Source organism: Netta rufina, assembly GCF_964035555.1.
Source record: "Netta rufina genome assembly, chromosome: 4".
NCBI lineage: Eukaryota > Metazoa > Chordata > Aves > Anseriformes > Anatidae > Netta > Netta rufina.
In genome coordinates, this window is record NC_140127.1 from 32,406,804 (window position 1) to 32,426,685 (window position 19,882).

The window sequence follows — 19,882 nt, forward strand, 5'->3', positions numbered from 1 at the left end:
CACGTACAGCCAGGGTTGTTATGCAGGGGTGTTAACAAGAGTAGATGGGAAGGTGAGGATTTTTCATCCAATTCCTTTCCTGACTCCTGCCTTTACTTGCTTTAGCAACTTCACACCACCATCAGCCACCGAAGGCAAAGTAGCATCAACGGTTGCAATATATTCCTTGGACAAGGTGGCAAACACTTTTCAAGCCTTAGCCTATAGAAAACCAGCTTAGTGGTTTCCCACCTTGAACACCCTTGTTTCAGCAACACTATTATCATGAGAACCGCATGCCCCCCTCTTTTAACCACCCTGTGCTAACCGCAACACCCTGAGGTCCTCAGCAAAGTGACACGAGTGTGAAATTTGTCCTTTTTTGGAGCAGGTGGCTGCGCAATTTTATTTTTTTATTATTTTTTTTTTAGCAAAACCATGTTTAAGTACTCACAGCAATGAGCAGTGCATACACTACATAAATACACTATGCATACACTCAAAGTGCTCTCCATTTCATGCAGCATTAGTCACTTCCACCAGAAGGAAGGCTGAGTACATATTCTCTCAGAGGCACCTCTGGGCTTCTGAGAGCAATCTACTGTTGTCAAAAGGTCTTGGTCCTTACTGTGTGAGAGAAAAAATCTGCTGCAGTCTTAACCCATACCATAAAAAGCTGCGTGCCAGTGTGAAAACAATAATGCAATTATTTTGCTCGGATGCGCAGGGAAACGGCACCAAACTGGCTGCACAAACCTATTTTGCTTCTGGTACCAGGATTATGGGTGGGGTGAGGAATCACTTAGCCTTAACTTTTTAAGCTGAGCTGTTGACATTCTCTCATTATAGCTTTCCAGATTTGAACCACAATGCTAAAGCACCCACACCTTTATTTGAACAGAATTCCCCCTCTGCAAAATGAGCCCGTGTGCTCCTCTCCTCTGTGCCCCTTCCTGCCCCCCATAGGCTGCTCGACGTGTTGGGAGCGATGTTAGTGCAGAAGAGATGGGAAGATGAATTCTGACTCTTCCTCTGCTTGGTGACAGCCACCTCCAGCAGCTACCCGCTCGCACAGACAAGGCGAGAGCTACAAAAAAATAAATGTAAACCCTAAAAACGGATCCCATTTTTGTTGCTCTATTCCCACATCTCACTGGAAGCTGGCAGGGAAAAGTCTCAGCTTGCAGGTTTTGCAGACAGACGTCTGACTAGCCTGGGCAAAAAGGAAAGGAAGCAAAAGAGCAGAACAGCCACTGAAGAGTCAAGAAACAAAAAGAGAAAGCAGGATGGAGTGAGCAGAAGAGCACAGAAATGCTGGGGTGTGGAAGGGAGATAAAGAAGGGAGATGAGTTATTAGTGGAAGCTGGAAAAATTAATAGAGGAGGATGGAAAACTGCAATAGAGGAAATAGGAGTGGGAGGAAACAGTCATGGGATGTAAAGGGGCAAATACAGCTGTAAAAGGGTGGGGGAAAATCAAAAACACATTTACACCCATTTTTCATCCTAAAATGGGAGATTAGAGATTTGCATAGGGAATACGCTTGAATCAGTTTAAATGCTGCATGAGAAAGAGCAGAAACAAAAACGTGAAGCTTGCAACGTGTCCTATGTTCAGCACCAGAGCTGAAGTGACTCCAGCAGCACTCGCTCAAGTAATTTCTGCAGTGATTGGAGTCAGTCACAGGGGATTCCTCGTTTCTCCTGGAGACTGCTTCGTAGCTGGGTTAGCCAGAAACAGCAGACACGCGGGGAAGTGTGAGGATGCTAATGACACAGAGAAAAGGATCCACATGCTTTCTGAAAACTTGTCTACAGCTGTGCCTGTCCATTTGTAAGCATCACATTTTCCCTCATACACGTCTCCCTATTTCCACAGGCAGCACGCTGAGTACTGGACCTCAGTAATTCCAAGCTGCCAATCATGCACGTGTCCATCTTAGAAACAAACTCAATTCCTTCCCAAAGCTTGTTATGGATCACCAAAAAGATGCAAAAGCTTCTTTTTTTTTTTCTTTTTTTTTTTTTTTTTCAAAGAAACTATTGAAAGTGCACTGGACAGTCCATTCATTTTTTTTCCCTGAACTCATGGAAAAGGATCAGGAGTAACCACCAGCAACAACACCACAGATGCGGATTCATTTTTCACCCATTGACCCTCCTTTACTGCTGAAGGAAGCTTTTTCACTTGTAACAACAAAGAAATGCAAGGGTAATGGTAAATAAAGTTGATTGTAAATTATTATGCAGAAGTGGAATCAAAGATTTCGTAGCCAGCTCCTTTTGATTGCCCAAATAAACACTGTTTGTGTTGTTATTTCAGGATAAAGAGGAAATGCGAACTTTGGTGATCTGAGGCTAGACAGAGATTTGCTTTTATGCCTATTTTGCTGCTCCATCACTGCAAATGTTGAAAATAGCTGGTGCCCCTGTGCAGCAGAGAGTTACTTGAAGCTACACGCTCTATGTGATGGTCAAAGTCCTATTGTGAAAAATGAAAAAAAAAAAAAAAAAAGAAAAGAAAAGTAGGTAGAGTTCATCTCTCTCCTCCATTTGGCCTAAGAGGAGGCATCAAAGTCTGTTGTTCCCCTTCTCCCCCCAAACAAATAAGGATGGAACAGGGTAAAAAAGGAGCTATTGTTCAGACATGATCAAAAGCAGGAGACACATCACTGTTCAAAGGGAGTCTGTCCCGCATCCCTGCTTCAGATGGGGTGAATGTTCTCAGAAACGCTTGAAACTCTCCCCCCTCCTTCCAGACAAGGCCACCCTTGTGGAGCATGTGCTCGGCCCCTCCAAACCTGAACACCGCCGCTGAATTCAATGTCTTAGAGTGGCCTCCATGCTCCGCACTGGTTCAGCGCATAAAGAAAAGACATCAGCAACTGGGGGCTAGTGATTTTTTTTGGTCTGGTTTTAAAATCAGAGCAAGTTGCTGGCTGGGACAGCGCACGCTCCGCACTCTCAGCCTTCTGCCTGAAACGACACAGAAGCCAGCCGCACGGCAAGGACCCGCGCAGCGTTGGCTGGAGCAACTTTGTCCGAGTGCAAGTAGTCGGTGCTGCTGCTGGTGGTCGCACACTGGGAAGAGAAACACGCTTTGTTGCCACAAGAACCCTTCTCACATTCTTTGCCTCGGTGTCACTTTCTTTACAGTCGCAAGGCTATTTGCTTGGACGCCAGCTTTAACAGCACGCAAGATTTCCAGAATGCATCTTTCAGCCAGGAGAACAAGACAGATTTTTATTGGCTTACGAGCAATAAAGAAGTAATGTATTTCTGGCTATTTAGATAGTGACGTGGCTAAAGCAAACTCCTTTGTTTTCAGCAGCTGCTAACAATACCTGTAGGGAGCTGTTCCCAAGGCAGTTATCTCTGGCACTGGCAGCAGGAGGATGTAAACAGCATGTATCAAGTTAATGGAAAACGTCGAGCAGCCAGCTCGGAAAGGAACTGTGTTCAGCCGGGCCCCTCTCGCGGGGATCGCCTCCTCACGTGGAGCAGCAGCAGCAGCTTTCCGAGGGCAGGTCCTCCTGGGCCTCGGCTCTCCGTGGGTGCGCGTGGAGCTGGAGGCAGCGAGCCGTGCAGAGGATGGGGTCACCGTCACTGTATCTGAGCTCGGGGTCAGCGCTGAGCTAACACGCTGTGTGCTCGCTCCCAGCCCGCTGCTGGCTCCTCTCTGGCTCGGTCAGAGCCAACGCGTGAGCGGCTGCATCCGTCCACACAGACGTAGCCTAAGATGAGAAAGATAGCGGTGGGGTTATTTTGAATGACATAGCCCGGACTTGCACGCTGTGGGAGGCGTGATGGGAACTCTTTCTGTCTTCCCTGATAATTTAATGAGCTGTTGTAATGAGGGATGCACTGAGCCCCTCATTTGTATGCAGTTCCCACATGAGATGTGAATATTAAATTCCTTTAAGTATGAATCAGCACCTCTCTCCTACTCCCACAGCTCCTTCCCCTATCTCGCCATCTCTTCCAGCTCCGCAGCCCCAGATTCCCCTGCGGTCCCCCGGGCTCCCCCACTTCACTGTCACCTCAGCAGCCATCAAAGGAGACAGATGCGCCTCTGATCGCGATCACAAGCACCAGCCGCTCGGCAGAACAAAGCTGGAGAGAAGGTCTCGTGTCTTTCTTCAAAACCGACTGCAGCCCGGCTACCCCCGCGGCCTCTTTCTTTGGGAAAATTTCATGACATGGGAAATTAAACCTACGGGGCAACGCTGTCTCTGACAGCTGGTAGTTTAAATAATGAATTGGTAATTATAAACCCTTTTGAAATAAAAATGAAGTTTAAAAAAACATAAACTTTTGAGACACACCTTTTGATGGCGCAGGGCTTTCCCATGTAGATTCCATCAGCAGCCATCACTCAGCGCTGGCAGACAGCAGGTGCTCGCCGCTCCGCACGGGGAGAGACGCACTCACCAAACGAGAAAAGTCAGGGGCTAGGCGAGTTTGCAAATAGCAGCAATTCCAGTCCAAAAAATCATTTCCATAGCAGAGGGGAGGAAGTGCTCCCTGAGGACAAGGAGGCTGGCTGGCTTTCATTTTTTCCGACCCATAGATGTTCTTTTTTTTTTTAAGCAGCAAGGCAGGAAAAATTATGGGAGAATGGGGTGGAATGTGAAAATTCAGAATTGCAGTGTAGAAATCACCACCTGCTCCTGCAAAACAGGCTACTCTTTATTTCCAAAGCCCTGGGAGCTGTAAACCAGGATTTCTCAATAAAGTGTGCTAAGCTAAAAGGCATGAAGATAGTGACAGATCCAGACTTGTTAGTGCCACGAACATTTGTCTTGGCCACATCATGCAGTGCATACACAAAGTGCTGCATCTACCATCTAATACCTTCCACCTTATACCCAAACATGTGCAGAAAGCCCTGCCTCAGGAACATTCAGAAACTAAAGACGAATTGCATGTCTTAGTACAAAAACAAACCCGGCACTGTAAAAGCCAGAATTTCTGCTGTGAAGTCCGTCCTTTTAGGATTTTCCCACAGTCACCTACACTCAGATTCCAGTTGCCAGAGACCTCCAGGACCAAAGCCAAAAGCGTAACAGGAAAAAGAAGCATAAAGCTCATGCCCAGTAAATGGGAACTTTATTAAACTACCAAGTTACTCCGAAATGTATAAATGTTCCATTAAATACATTCAGTTTTCTTTTACACAGATTTATAGAAACTTATTTACATATTCCAAACACATTTAAATTATTTTTTTCAAGCTTACTACCAATAAAAGTTTTTTTTTTTTTTTAATAAAGGAGAAGAGTTAATCATCTGCTTTTGCAGATGTGCATACATACACACAGATACAAATAAGGAAAAGAGAGATTTTTTTTTCTTTTAAATCTAACCCACAAGGGAGGCAGCATCCAAAAAGCTTATAGGGTTTCGAGCAAAAATTCACCCTGACCAAAAAGTGGGCTATATAAATTCTCCCTGTGGGACAGACTCAAACAAGAAGCCCTATGTAATACTTCGTGGTGTTTGGGTATGGTGTCTGCAGTAAGATTTGCTGGTATAAAGGAAGCACTAAGGGCCCCTTGCCAAATTCAGAGTACAAAGGTAGCTGTCCCTGATACTATCCCATGAGAAGCATGTGAGCAATCTGGCGGCTCGTTCTCATTCCAGCACCAAGGGATAGAGCAGACAAGCAGATCTACCATTAGTAAGTCAATGCCACTTGTCTGAAGAGATTTTCCTTTTATTTTTTATTTTATTCTTAAATGAGGCTTCATTTGTAAGCAAGTAAAAAGGCAACTCTTTAAATAAGATGCTTAGGAGAACAGCGATCAGTTTCCTCACCTACGTACGTTTCCCTTAGGAAGACGCATAGCATGCTGAACAAGTTTTCCCTCATTCTCTGTACCTTAGTTTGGGAAGATGTTAAAATTTGTATCTGCAGGAAAAAAGAGCTGTTTCTATTTTGTAAAAAGCTCATCAAATACTAGTTTAAGTCATCCTTTGGAGTCTTTAAACATTAAAAACCACATTCGAAGCAACCAAGGAAGTCTACAAAAACATTGTCATGCGTAAGCTCTGTGTTTCATGCTAAATATTCATGTTGACAAGGAGAAGAGGAGGAGGAGGCAGGGAAACTGATGGCTCAATCAGAGCCACTGCAACATTCAAGTAATTTGGTAGTAGATAAACCAGTGGAAACATGGAATAGTACGAAAGTGCTCAGCACTACAACGCAGCCTTCAAGACTTGAACTGCAAACATCCTTGATATGTATCATAAATATATGGCACTTCTGTATGACCCAAAGCTGGCAAGTTTGCTTGTGACTAAAACAAGTCAGATGAGGAGTAGGCATCATCCCAATGGTTACTGATGGCCCTTCCAACAGGCACAGCCTCTGGCTGTGCTGCTCAGCGCAGCACCAGCCGTATCTACTCGTGCATGCAAGACAACGCTGCCACATTCTTGGAGAAAAAAGCCTCCTGGCCAGCAGAAGGTTTTCTCCAGACACACGTACACATTCATAAAACATGCTAGAAATTCTTCAGTGAGGTTAAAGACAGCCACAAACAGAAAATATCCCATTTTACTATTTTTTGGCCAGCAGTTCCCAGTCTGTCCAATTGCCAGCAATGGACTTTGCAACAGGCAAAAAAGAGTTCCTGAATCCGAGGCAGTAGAAGCAACGAAAAGCACGATCACCCACGTTCATTTTCAGTACTGTTCCACAGGATTCACTTTAACATCAAATAAGGAACCGACCAGCACAAACGCTCGAGTCTTAGGAATAATCTTATGTACATACAAACTGGCCTTTATCCATGCTTTCTGTCACAACGCGTTTCATCTTGTAGTTTAACTGCTTTACAATTTTTGGCTTTTGGTGACCTTCTATAGGATAAATACTCAAAGGCTTGCTGTTACGCTCTTATTCCATCACAGTAGCTTCAAATACATTCAAATTCATAAAAAAAGGATTTAGACCAGAACCCGAGTAGTTGCCCTTTTCCAGTGGTGTGCGGTACTTCAAAGAGCACATGGTGTTGCTTCTCAGCAATGTTACCGTTTTAAGGAATCCCACGACGCAGACATCCAGTGCTTGAACAAGTGTTCACATTCCAAGGTTCCCCAAACCTCTCCCTTACTTCAGCAACGGCTTCAGTATTTTACCTATTGTGGTCCGGTTCGCATCTTTCAGTTTAAGAGAGGACTTCTCCTCCGTTCCCTGCTCCTTTGCTGAGGGCTCCACTTTGGTGCTGACAGTGTCTCCCTGGAGGAGGCTTCTCCCAACCGCTCTGGCACTGTTTGCTCTCTTTAAAGTACTGCCCCCGTTCTCCTTTGGACTCATCTCATCAGAGGTTGCTGCTGGCTTTGCTTTAGGCAGCCGCTGGGACACAGACCTCGTGATGGTTGGAGGTCTGGATGAGCTGGAGAGATCCACTTTTGCACGCTTTGAAGAAGAAGCCACTGTATTCCTCGCGAAGCTGGGGACAGTGGATGGTGTCTTGGGGACACTGACTGGGGCAACTTTGGTGTCATCTGCAGGGGTCTGTGGTTTCACGCTGGAGCGACAGATCTTTATTTCATCTGTCTTCGATTTTACAGTACTCCTAATGGGTTTAGAGACGGGCTTCTTGAGAGCGACTCTGTCCCTCTCAAAATGAGCGCTGCTTGAGGTCACAGTCCCCCTCTGTAACCTTGGCTCTTCCACTGACACGCTGTGCCTGTAAGGACTCCTCGGCAGCGTGTCGGTTGTGCCTCGGACAGAGCTGCGACGAGACAGACGACTCTCCACCGTACTAGTTTCACGAAGCGCCGGCTTGGCTTCGGGCTTTTTCACACTGCTTGGTGGTTTGTTAGACCGAGAAATAGGCACCACTTTCCTCATACTTTCATTCTCAGAGGCATTCAAAGTTCTTACAGGTCTGGAAGAAGCTGTGTGGCTTGGGCGAGTGCCACTGGATTTGGAGGAACTTGGAGATCTGTCCTTAAGAGAGCTTCTCTTTGGTCCTATCGTGTCTTTATTTTTTACGGACTTCTCTTTAGAAAGCATGTGCTTGCTGTTGGCATCATCCTTATCATTTGTGGAAGCGTGAGGAGACAGATCCTTGGCAGACGCAGTATTCAGGTTCGAGAAGAGCGTTCTAGACCTGTACTGAGCACCACTCACCGAAGAGCGTGCTTTGCCAGCCTCACTTCTTACTTCGTTGCCCACCGATTTGAAATCATTTCCCTCTTCAGAGTCCAGCGTCAAAGAGCAGTCAGTCGTCGTATCCGACACATAGAACATGGGCCCGTCGTCCCTGCTTCCAGAAACACTTGTATCCAGAGACATGGGGCTGCTGCTGCTGGGCTCTGAAGCTTCGCTCTTGCCACCCACTGCCTTGGCTTTATGGTCATGGGCCTCTCTGGAGCTCCTGCAAGCTGGAGGCAAGTCATCATCGGCAGTGCTAAGGGAATGCAAGCTGAGATCATCTAGAGTCTCCAAGTCTGTCCCACCGACATCCTCTAAGTATATTAGAGGTGTATCTTCTGCGGGCTTTGCTCCTTGAATGTCGAACTTACGCAATCCTTTAACAAGTTCGTGCTCCTCAATTGCAAGGGCCAGAGCGTTTATGTCAGCGGACTCCTCGCAGGAGGCATTAGAAGTGTGCGTGTTGTAGTTGGTGCTTCTCGGTGGGTAGCGGGCACCAGGACCGGCTGAGCCACCGAAGTGACTGGACTGTGCTGGGGGCAACTGCAGGTGGTCACCGCTTTTCCCTTTGGTTTCAGACTGCTGGTGCAAGTGTAAGGTATTTAAGTTGAGATCTCTCGTTTCTTTGGATTCAGTCCAGGCCACATTGGGTCTTGCTTGTCGGGTGTTTGCACGGGGAAGGCTGTTAAACTTGTTTGGATCCTCATCTTTTGAGATCTCCAGGAAACTCTGCAGCTCCCTGTCTGCAGTAATCCCCAGAGAAAGTCGAGAGCGTCTAGAATTGGGGTTTCTGTACGAAGGGCTTTGGGGTCTCTGCTGCAAGAAGGGAAGAAATTCTTCAAGTCCTTTTTTGGCCAGCATTTCCACATCATTTTCACTGCTGCTCCGTCCAAAGCTCCCAAGCTCCCCAGCTGCCCAGGATCGACGCTTCTCCTCCAGCTCCTTCCGCCTTTGCAGATGATGAAGTTCCTGAATCTCTCGTTCCCTGTTTTCCTGATAAAGGAAGACATAAATCCATGTTACAGAGGACAGTGCCCGACATGAGAACAAGTTGCCCTGCTTTATCTTTCCCTTTATTTCTTCCCATCAACGTTATTTCCTTCTGCCATCACCCTCCCTCCACCCCCAATACATACAACCCACATGACTTCACTGTGGCAATCACAGTCTGCAAGCATTAACCATATGGGCAGCAGTTCCCTGCATAACTCATGCTGAAGGCACATCAGTCTGTGCGTTTTCTTCTTATGCTGACCAAGCTCCCGCACAGCACAGAATGTGACCTGTCAAACCCAAGCAGATGTCAGGTGCACTCAAAGAGTCCCTGTTATATATGGAGAGCTTGAAATCTGCTCGCGGTATGTTTAGAGTTGGCAGCCTTATCTGGTGAGTAAACTTCCACCTGAGCATTACATATTTTACAACAAACTCGTCTGATGAGCACACAGTCAGTGTGTTCCTTCCACTGTCCCATATTACAACAACTGCAATTGGAGCAGCAAGTGGGGTTGCTACGGGGTGCTACTTACCTCCAACTTGAACATAACAGAAGGGGAATTTTATGAAAAGACATTACCTACTTCCACATGAAAGCACAGAATCACAGAATCACAGAATTTCTAGGTTGGAAGAGACCTCAAGGTCATCGAGTCCAACCTCCAACCTAACGCTAACAGCCCTCCACTAAACCATATCCCTAAGCTCTACATCTAAACGTCTTTTGAAGACTTCCAGGGATGGTGACTCCACCACTTCCCTGGGCAGCCTGTTCCAATGTCTAACAACCCTTTCAGTGAAGAAGTTCTTCCTAACATCTAACCTAAAACTCCCCTGGCTCAACTTAAGCCCATTCCCCCTCGTCGTTTATACAATGCCTCATTATCATTACTTAGACAACAACGGACACCTCTCAAGGACCATTAATAAATGCTTCATCCCAGATTTGGACCTCTTGTTCACTTCAAAAATTGGTAACTACTGCTCAGAAGTTGCCCGGGGCAGGCTGGGGATTTTGCTAACGAAGCTACTGGGTTCTGGTTTAGAAGGCAGCAGTTTGTGCTTGAAAGACAACACAGGAACACCTTTCTGCTATAAAATCATTGTCAGTGGATTATTATGACCGTCAACATTTTAAGTGTCACCTCTACACTTCAGATTTAATCTAGGTGCAACTTCAGTTGACCTTTCCAGGTTATTTTCTGAAATGGAGAACCTGGTTTTCTAGAGCCAGTACAGCTGTAGCAAAAGAAAGAAGAGAAAGGGCTAGTCTTGACAGAGGATTCAAAAATTACATCATTTTCCAGCATGTTGTTAAGTCTGCCCTCAGCAAGCCTGTATGACACACTGTTTAAAAAAACACACCTCTATTTGTCTGAAGCACTGTCTAGTTTGATTTTCCCAGTGTTGTGACAACAGAAGAGCTGCACAACTATAAACAGTTGCCTGAAAGCTTTCAGTAAACAAAAGCCTAATGCTGAAACTCCTTTTGATGAATGGGTTGATCTACACCTCTTAAAGTGGATTTGAGGTGACACTGGGCTGTGAAAGATAAGATGCATTAGAGACCTCAGAAACCCAAACAGCTAAGAAAGGAAAAAGAAAAAACTTGCTTTTCAGGAAGAATGTCTGTGACAGGGAGCTTTCTTTCACAGGCGTGGAATTACAGAATTAATTCTTGCCTAATGCTAAAGCTTAACTTTAAATATCCCATTGTAAAGAGAAATAGTTAAAAATAGTAGTAAGTAGATATTACTTTCGTCTTCCATACTAGACACAGAACATTTTAACCTCACCCAAAACATGCTTCTGGAGATTTTATTCACAAGAAAAATCTATTTTAAGCACATAGAGCCATATTCTAAAATTGAAAAAAAAAAAAAAAAAAAAAAGAGTTAACACACAGTTTGAAATATGTGCACTTGGCTATCGTGTGTAAGCCATCTTTTCACACTGCTGGCTGTGCTGTCCACATGTTACATTGAGCAGACCTGCAGTCTCTATTCTAAATTGTTCCGTTAAATTTGTAAGGACATAGGTAATCCACATGAAATACCTCATAAGTAAATCTTTTCAATAGTCACAAATAAAAGACTAATTTGTCATTATTTTAGTGTGATTACTTACTACAGAGAGAGGAAGGGAGATCCCCATGGGACCCTGAAGTAATAGCTATTCATCAACCACTTGTAATGTGTGACTATGAATTAAATCCCCAGCCCTGAATAATTGAACACGTCCTTCATGAATGCACAAAGTCATCTCTCACTGAAATGTCTGCAATAGTTACCACCGTTTATATCTGTATAATATTCACATGCATAACTACGTGCTGCCTTGGGTGGTAAACGGTAGGTAAGCTAATGGGGCAATGAGCATGTTAACTGAACGTCCTCTTAGCTTGCTGTAATCAAGAACGTTCTCTCATTTCTAAACTAAAGCTTTTATGCAAAGTGCTGTCAAATGCAGATCTCATAAGGCAGAAAAAATAAATATATTTCTGGATCCATCTAATTGATGCTATTTATAAAGTCCTAAAAATTATTTGTAATGACAGGCAGACTTTTCTCAACCAAAATTCTAACCAGGGCTAATATTGCTCCTTGCCTATGCTTATCTTCGCATACTTGAATTATTTGGGACCAATTCAAGGTGTGCAGTTATATACCATATAGCAATTATCAACCTTCTCACCAAAGGAGGAGGAAGAAGCCCACCTACAAGCAGGCCTACAGGCTACCCTGACAGAACACCTCAATGGTCTGGCCAGCCTGAGCAGAAGGTGCAGAAGAGAACGAGAGCTGATGAGTTGGCAGTGGGACTGCATACCGGGCTGGGCAGGATGACCATTTCCACGGCAGTTTGCTGTAGCCATTCTGGCAAATATACCAAATACCACCAGATAGGAAGTGTCCCATAGGCAGAAAACAAATAACTTAATCCTTGTGGGCCAGCATTTATTTCAAACGAGTGAGAATTGCATTCAGTGCTTACCAGCCTTACTGCAAGTTTAATGGTGCTTACCTTAACAGCCTTGTTGAATCTAATGCAGAAGTCCCTAAATATCTGGAAACATTCATCCAACTTCATAGTTTCTTTGTCCTCACAGAAGAAGTCAATGAGAGCGTTTCCTTCCTTTTGCAATTCCCGTTTCTGGTGTTCAAGCTCTTTTAGATGTCTTACAGCAAACTGTAGCAAAAAACACAGTAGGGTGAACTAGATAGAAAAATTAAAGTCCCAACAGGTGATGTAAATATTAAGAATTTAAGAAAATCACTTTCCATCCTAGAAGCTGTTACAGAGCCCCGGAAATTAAGACTTTGAGGGAAAACTCCTAGTAACTAAAAGAAGCGTCTTGTCATTTCAATAAATTGATTAAGGAAGGTCAAGGAAAATGCATAAATCAAAATGTAAATTCTAGTGACAAGGATACAAACCAGGCAAAAGTTCAAAAGCCCTTGAACTGACATAGAACTTTAATTCTCAGTTGAGTAAAACCAAAGACTGTACTGGTGGACCACTTTGGAGCCCCCATAAAGCTCTCATGCCTTATTTTCCCATTTTCCTGGCAACTTTCAACTCAGTTGAAATGGGTTAGTTCTTTCTCTCTGATTTTCTCAAAAAAAATCATGAATAAATTCATGGATATACATCATATGATCCACTGCTTCCTGAGCTGACCTTAGACCATCACCAAAAAGCCTTTCATGCCAGACAGGTAAGGGAATACATATACTATAAATGTATTTTAAGACATCCAGAAATTATCTCTGTAAAGTAGTGCTCTGAGTCAGAAGTGTAGAGCTATACAGACTTGGTTGGAGTAGATTGTTGGAAAAAAGTCAGGAGGAAGACAGCAAGACTGTAGTTAGACTTTGAGCAGCAGAACTACTTAAAAGAATTTCAGAAGTTGCTCCTCTTTCTCTCTGATCTACATCACCAGCCATTCACTCCCATCCATGCATGGTCCCACATCTGAGAACACATCTGACTCAACGTAATGTGGGGAGAAAATTAATTTCCAGACAAATCTGTTCTGACACTGTCCACCTCATGATCACCTAAATACTTCTTGTACTGCAGCACTGGAGTGTGAATAGGCAGCTGGAGGTACTGGTGACCATTTAAGACAACCCCACCTGCCAGAAAGCTACTTGCCAAATGATGCCAGTAGGGTAGGAACAAATCTGACTTGTTAGCGTTCAGAAAAAAAACAAAACTGGATAGAAGATAAACTGGACAATTGACAAGAGCATACATAGAAAATTAGTTCCTCCCACATATTTCAGTAATTTATTCATGAGGATGAGATAATGAAAGCTGACTTTCAATCAGCTTGGTTATCATCTGCAATTTAAAAACAAAAACCGGAAGCGTTTGTGTAAGGTATGTATTTGTAAAATTATTTTTTTCCCAACATTTTTTTGGAACATGGCCTAAACAAGGTTGTAGTGTTACGTAAAACCATCTATTAAATTAAAAAAAAATTCCCAAACATGTCAGAACAGAACATTAAAGAGTCTGGGTGCAATGGATAAAAGCCAATATTTCAGAGTGAATGAGGACAGCTATTTCAATCTTGACCCGCCTCTTTCTTCATCAGCTTCACATCTCCTGTAAAACTACAGGACTATTAACTACACTTGCAAGTTGAAAATCAGCGTGGGTTAAGTTCCAGTTCCAACGCCTGCTTTTTCACTTTTAATAACTATCTATAGCATGAAACAGAAAAAAAACATTTAATTGAAGTATAATACATATTTCTCCAGGCATCACCCGGAAAATACCAAGAACTTTGCATCAAAGCTAAGCGCTCTGCTTCAAAGTGAAGTGCTATACACATTCATGCTTATGAAGTCACTGCGATAGGAAAAAAGAAAAGGAGAGCCTACCAAGAAGAAATGGTATGGCTTAAGAATAATACACTCTCTGTGAAGGGCAAATTAGTACAGAAAACAGCCCCTTAGCATGCAAGCTGCTAACAATATCTCCCCAGTCACCTAACAATCAGGATTAATATGCATAGCACAGCCTCAGCAAAAACTGACATGATCCAATATAATGTCACAGCTGCCCAAAGTGTAGTATCTGTGTGTTAAGTACAAAACCAGAGATTGGTCCCAATTGTTTTATATTTTAACTACAGATCTCCAACAGTCATTTCACAGGCTTCAAACACGCTTGCCTAACAAGCCTCAGCCAATGTACACTCAACATCCCTCCTGGTAAAAATACAGTCTTTCCAACACTCTTGACAAACAGCATATATTTGGAACATCTTCGTACAACTGACAGAGTAGGCATATCGAAACAATGCTTCACTTTATTAACTTGTCCACACAAATTACACTGAGCTGAGGAATGCTACTGTATTCAGGTGATAACAACACATTAACACAGATATCCTACAAACCTGCAGAAAGCTTTCCATCTGGTAAAAGAGTTTCGGGTCTCGTCGAATGCTGTCTTTAACAGATCTTGCTTTGAAAGACAGCGATTGAAGCTCTGCTTCTAAATTATCAATGGATAACCTAAAAAAACGCATATACAGAGAATACTTATCAGTGAGAAAGAGTTGCCCCTAGGTTAGCCACAATATGCATCAAAAATAGATGTTTAACACGAGGTGCAAGCTGGCTTTTAAACAAGACCTGCCCGTTCAGGAACTATTTCCAGAGTATAAATCGAAAGTTAGGAGAGAGATAAGCACATTTCTTCTTATTTGCAAACCGAAAAGATTCCCATGGGGTGTGGTTTCACAATTAACTCAAGCCAGTCCTACCCAGCCTTACCACCTGAAAGTGCAATGCCACCCTGCCCAAGCACTCCTTTTTTCTCCCTGTGGCCTGTGCTAGCACTCATCTTCTAAATACAGCCATATCTGCGAACTGAAAATTAACCCAAAGAAAGGTAAAACAATTTGCTTCCAGATGGATCATTTCCTTGGTCCATCTTTTTACATTACTGTTTAAGTGCCAAAGCTGGCACAAAAAGGGGTCAGAAGGGACTGTCAGCCAGGACTGCCCATTTTGGCAATAACATGAGGCATCATGAAATTGCATGTTATGTTCTTCTAAGTTGTCACAGCAATGTAGCCCACACCACAGTCTCGACACAGCAGTTGTAACATTTCATCCTTCTACCACATACCAGCAGCAGAGCTGCTCCTGTTTTTAGGCAAAAGGAACTCAACAAATGTACGATCACAGGAAGGAACTCTCATCTGATGTAATCTAAGTCTCATCCTGGGAGAGGCACTTTCCATACGATGGGAGCTTCCACTCAAATCCCTCAGTCACTTTGAGGGTAAACACTCCTAAAGCCACGACACTTCCTTCACAAGGAAACTGAGCTCTGTCTGGAGTTGAAGCACCACTATTTCCAAAACGGTAAAACTTAACAATTTTTGCACATATGCTCCTAAACTACCCTTAATTCACCAGCAGAGAGACTTCAACACAGTAAGGCTGAAGACGTGTGGCAGACTGACTCAGTACACATGGCAGAACATGGTGACAGCACGTATAAATGAATATAATATGTGCTGTGTTTTCTCTGCTTACTTAATCTCCAAAGGTTAGCTCCCTGCTCTAGGAAGATCATGGGTGTTTTTGCAAATGAGAAGAGGTGTACATGATACAGGCTACGTTTTTCTGCCTGTGAAAGAGGAGGATGAAGGACTACAAGGAAAGAAGGTGAGATAATAAAAAATAGAGTACATAATGGCAGTTGTTTTAACATGCTCTAATTGGAAGGATTTATGAGCAACTTGTACATGACAGTTGTCTCTAATAATGATCTTCCTCACGCCCAGTGGTAGGACATGTATTTCATTTTGTTTCATTTTCCTGTAGAGTGCATTCCACAAATAGATTTCAGCAAGAGTTATAACAGAAGATTTTCAGCATTAACAAATGTGATCAAAGTATCAAACGGCTTGAAAAATATCACCGGTTTTCAGATTCTGCCTGTTCCCCCGTAGTTTGCCAGGGGGCTTGGATGCCGAGGGAAGCTACATTCCCCAGCAGGCCACGAGGCAGACTGCCAAGAAGGTGTGTGGGTTGGATGGCAGAGAGCCACACAGGTGGTCCATCAAAAATTTTCTGATTAACTCCATGGCCACTCCTTTCTTCAGAAGATTTCAGAGTCCTTTGCAGACATGACTTAATTCTGCATCAGATATAAGAGCTTGGATCCATTTTACAGCTGGGAAAATAATGTAAATAGATTGCCCAAAGCTCAAGGAGCAAGGAAATAGCAAAACTGGGAGTAGAACTCCAGGATCGCTAGCTTCCAGGTTTGTGCTTTAGATAGCAACATCTCACAAAGGCAGGTACAGTTATCAAGGTATGAATCAGGTGCACTTTAAAATTATGCAGCAAGAGATGTTGAGATGAAAACACAGAGCCCCAAATCCTTCAGATTTTCCACCTGACAAATGGAGAAGCAAACCAAGTATCAAAACACATCTAAGAGAAGCCATGGCCAGCACTTGTATCTGGAACCACACTTGGAAGAGCACTGAACCCCGCTCAGAGACAGATGAAAATTGGTTTAAAGAAAAACATGAATGTGCTTTAGCATGATCTCTTAAAAGTAGCATCCATGAGCGTGGTATTTGACAGAGATGAAACTACAAAACACTTCTGGAGATTGTGTCATAAAAAACCTTACACCTGAAGGCACATTGCAGGCATATTTCTGCTAGCAAATGGAAATGCAGCCCTCAAAGCTATAGTAAACATTTGTAAAGATCTCAGGTTTTGTGCCAAGACTTCTCTGAATGAGCCTCATTGCTGCACAAATAAAAAAGTTCCAAGTCACAGTCTAACCCTAAGTTTTCAGTTTTCTTTTGGCTTACCTGGCAGCATCATGAACATCCCTGATTTTTTCTGAAAAGTTGAGAAGAGCAGCATCTTTCTTTTGGGCTTCCTGAAGCAAACAGAACAAAACCAAAACACACACAACCCATTAACATTCCATTACCAGGCCAAAGTGCCTAAGTCCAACAGCTCTAAAGCCTCTGGGAGGGCATTTAAAGTTTTGTCTCCTGCACTGTTTTCCTTCCTGTGCAATCCTAACACAGTTGAGCAGAGGACACCACTTAAAAGAAAAGCAGGGATGAGAACTAGAAACATTAAACAAGAGCTTCCATTTTACAGTCCACAGCTATAGCTGCTTATACCAGTGAACCCAAGTCACATTAATAGGGAATGCTAGGGAAAGAACAATTTACTGATGCCTATTGTTTGAGCAGATACAATGTTTCCTGCACAAACATCAATTAATACCCCATTGTTTGCTGACTAGAAATCTGTTAAGCCAGTTTGTACACAGATAACCAAAGGCACATATGGAAGCATTTAAATTCCCTCCCTTCTAAAATCAAAAAGTTTGAAAGGAAAGAAAAATAACTAAAAAAAAAAAAGTCTGCTGCAGCTTTAAAAATACTTGTCAGTCACCAGAGGTAGAAAAAAAGAAAAAAAACAACTGTTGATGAAAAGATTCAGTAGGATGATTAAAAGAGTACTTATGAAAAAAAAAAAAAGTCACTTCTACATTGTAAGAATTCAGGACAGTAAGAGATAAGCTACAGTGAGAAAGTTAGATGAAGGTAAACTCCTACATGAGATTAAAAAATCAAGCTTTCCATGGATTTCTGGATAGGGTGACCAGAGATAGAAAAAATAGTGAACTTTGTGTAAGGAGGAGAAAAGAAGAGGATCAAAGCCTTAAACAAGCCACTTTTTCTGAGACACATAGCTCCTTATATTGTCAATCATCTATGGCTTTAGGTTTGCATCAGTTACAAAACAGCTTTTATATACCAGAGCAACAAAATGCAGCAGGCTCATCCCAGGTTTGTTTGCTTTTGTGTCCGCCAGCTTGAGCAGCGACGACAGTTTAAATCCAACAGCATTGCCAGCATAACCTCCCTAAAAAGAAGGAAACAGCTGAGGTGTGTGGCATAAATGGACTGCAATACTAACAATGAAGTTTGGTCGATCAGCCGTCCCCATTTTAGATGTCACTTACCGCATTCATAATATTCCCAGCCTGGAGGACCAAGTGCAATATGGAATGCAGCTCCTCACAAGTCATTAACTCTGTAAGGAGCAGAAAATTGCTGTCTAATAATTGTTTACAAATACACACACACTTAACAAACTGCTCTTCACATCAAGCTTTTAAAGATACTGATTTTTATTTTAACAAGAAACTACAGTGAATTGAAAGGTCATGGGAAAAAAAAGGTCCTATATAATTCAAAGTCACAAGCACAGTTGGCAAACCTCAAGTATATGTTCAGACTTCAGCTTTGCAAGTGTAGTATTTCCAAGGCAACCCCCAGTAGCTCACAAAACATTTGGGGCCTGATCCTGCAATGTGCAAAGTATCTTATGCAAGTGTCCTCACAACCTGCTAAATTCAGTGTGAGGCAAATGTTCTGCACCTCGCAGGATCCATTGCCATCTGTCAGGATTGGATTTTTGAACAATTATTCTTTTTTAGGGAGACTTAGCCATCAGACAATGTTTTAATTTTCCATTCTTATCTCACTCCCATTATGAATCACTATTTTATTTCTATATAATCACCAACTCAGAGTGGCATTTGTTTTACCTCAGTGACATCAAAGACGATCAGCAAAGTTATATTCAGTGTGAAGCAAAGAGTCAAATGGAATAGAATTGCCACTTAAAGCTTTTCCATCACGGAAGCTTGCTTTGTACACATGCCCTTTTTGCAAAATGCACAATAGTGTTCTGAGTTCGTACACCTCTTCACCCACCCCACACATGAACAGAAAACAACATGTGTTTAAAAGTCACTGAGCATAGCACCTTAGAAATAAAGACATGGGAATTCAAAATTGCTAAGAGTTAATAAATTAACATTACACAAATGGCACAGTAAACCAAGTAACTGAAAATTCGCAAGTCACCTATAAGGCAAGAAAATCGATGTGAGCTGTTTTTAATGTAAGGTACTAATAAAAGGTGGAATCCTTTCGATTGCAGTATAAATGCTTTTAGAAATTATTTCGTTTCAAAGTTCACATTCTGAAATTTACCCCACATTTAACTGCTTAACACAATGCACTAATCTATCATGTTGGAAGCAGACAGCCCTTGTATCTTTGGATTTCAGTGTTTGCAGGATAAAATCATAGAGCTAATTAAGCAGTCTGAGATCTAACAAGCTATAGGTGAGGAAGTAAGGGGGAAGAAAGAGGAGGGAATACAAAAGAGAATACTGGATTTCATAAGGCCAAGGAGAGAAAGCAACATCTGAAGTTTTTGCATACTAAGAGCCTGCTTAGCGTCACTACGAGATACATCCATTTGTAGGCGAGATGAGAATCCACCGAGCTATTTAGACCATCCTAAGCCTTAGTGGTTATCAGCGTTAGGATTTAAGTAAATATTCTCGCAGCTTAATTACAAGGAAAGAAACAGAGTAGATGGGTATAGAAAAGTAGACAGAATTCCTAAACAACTTCAGGCTATCAACAAGCCCTCAAGTGAAAAGACCAAATGGAGAGGAGCGCATGACACAACTGGACTGAAGACAGGGAAGCTCAGCCTGATTTGCATGACTGGCCTGGTGCAGGATCTGGAGACTAAAGTGTCTCCTCTGGAGGGAAAGAATTCATCAGAAAGGTCCTGGGTGAAGGACATGAAGGACAATAGGGCGCGGCTGCTTTTATACATAACATATTCCCCTCACCTATGTC

At 42.9% G+C, this 19,882-nt stretch overlaps 1 protein-coding gene across 1 annotated transcript in view; it reads right to left on the reverse strand.

The window, feature by feature from the left end:
• Positions 1 to 7,095: 7,095 nt before the first annotated feature.
• Positions 7,096 to 19,882, reverse strand: part of FHDC1 (FH2 domain containing 1) — a gene marked incomplete at both ends in the record, with an annotated part of 30,517 nt that continues 17,730 nt past the window's right edge. Inside the window, 6 exons of the mRNA XM_084285675.1 lie at positions 7,096 to 9,141; positions 12,169 to 12,333; positions 14,558 to 14,675; positions 17,006 to 17,076; positions 17,973 to 18,080; positions 18,181 to 18,251. Coding sequence (XP_084141801.1) covers positions 7,096 to 9,141; positions 12,169 to 12,333; positions 14,558 to 14,675; positions 17,006 to 17,076; positions 17,973 to 18,080; positions 18,181 to 18,251 — 2,579 coding nt within the window. The remainder of the gene's footprint in view (positions 9,142 to 12,168; positions 12,334 to 14,557; positions 14,676 to 17,005; positions 17,077 to 17,972; positions 18,081 to 18,180; positions 18,252 to 19,882) is intronic.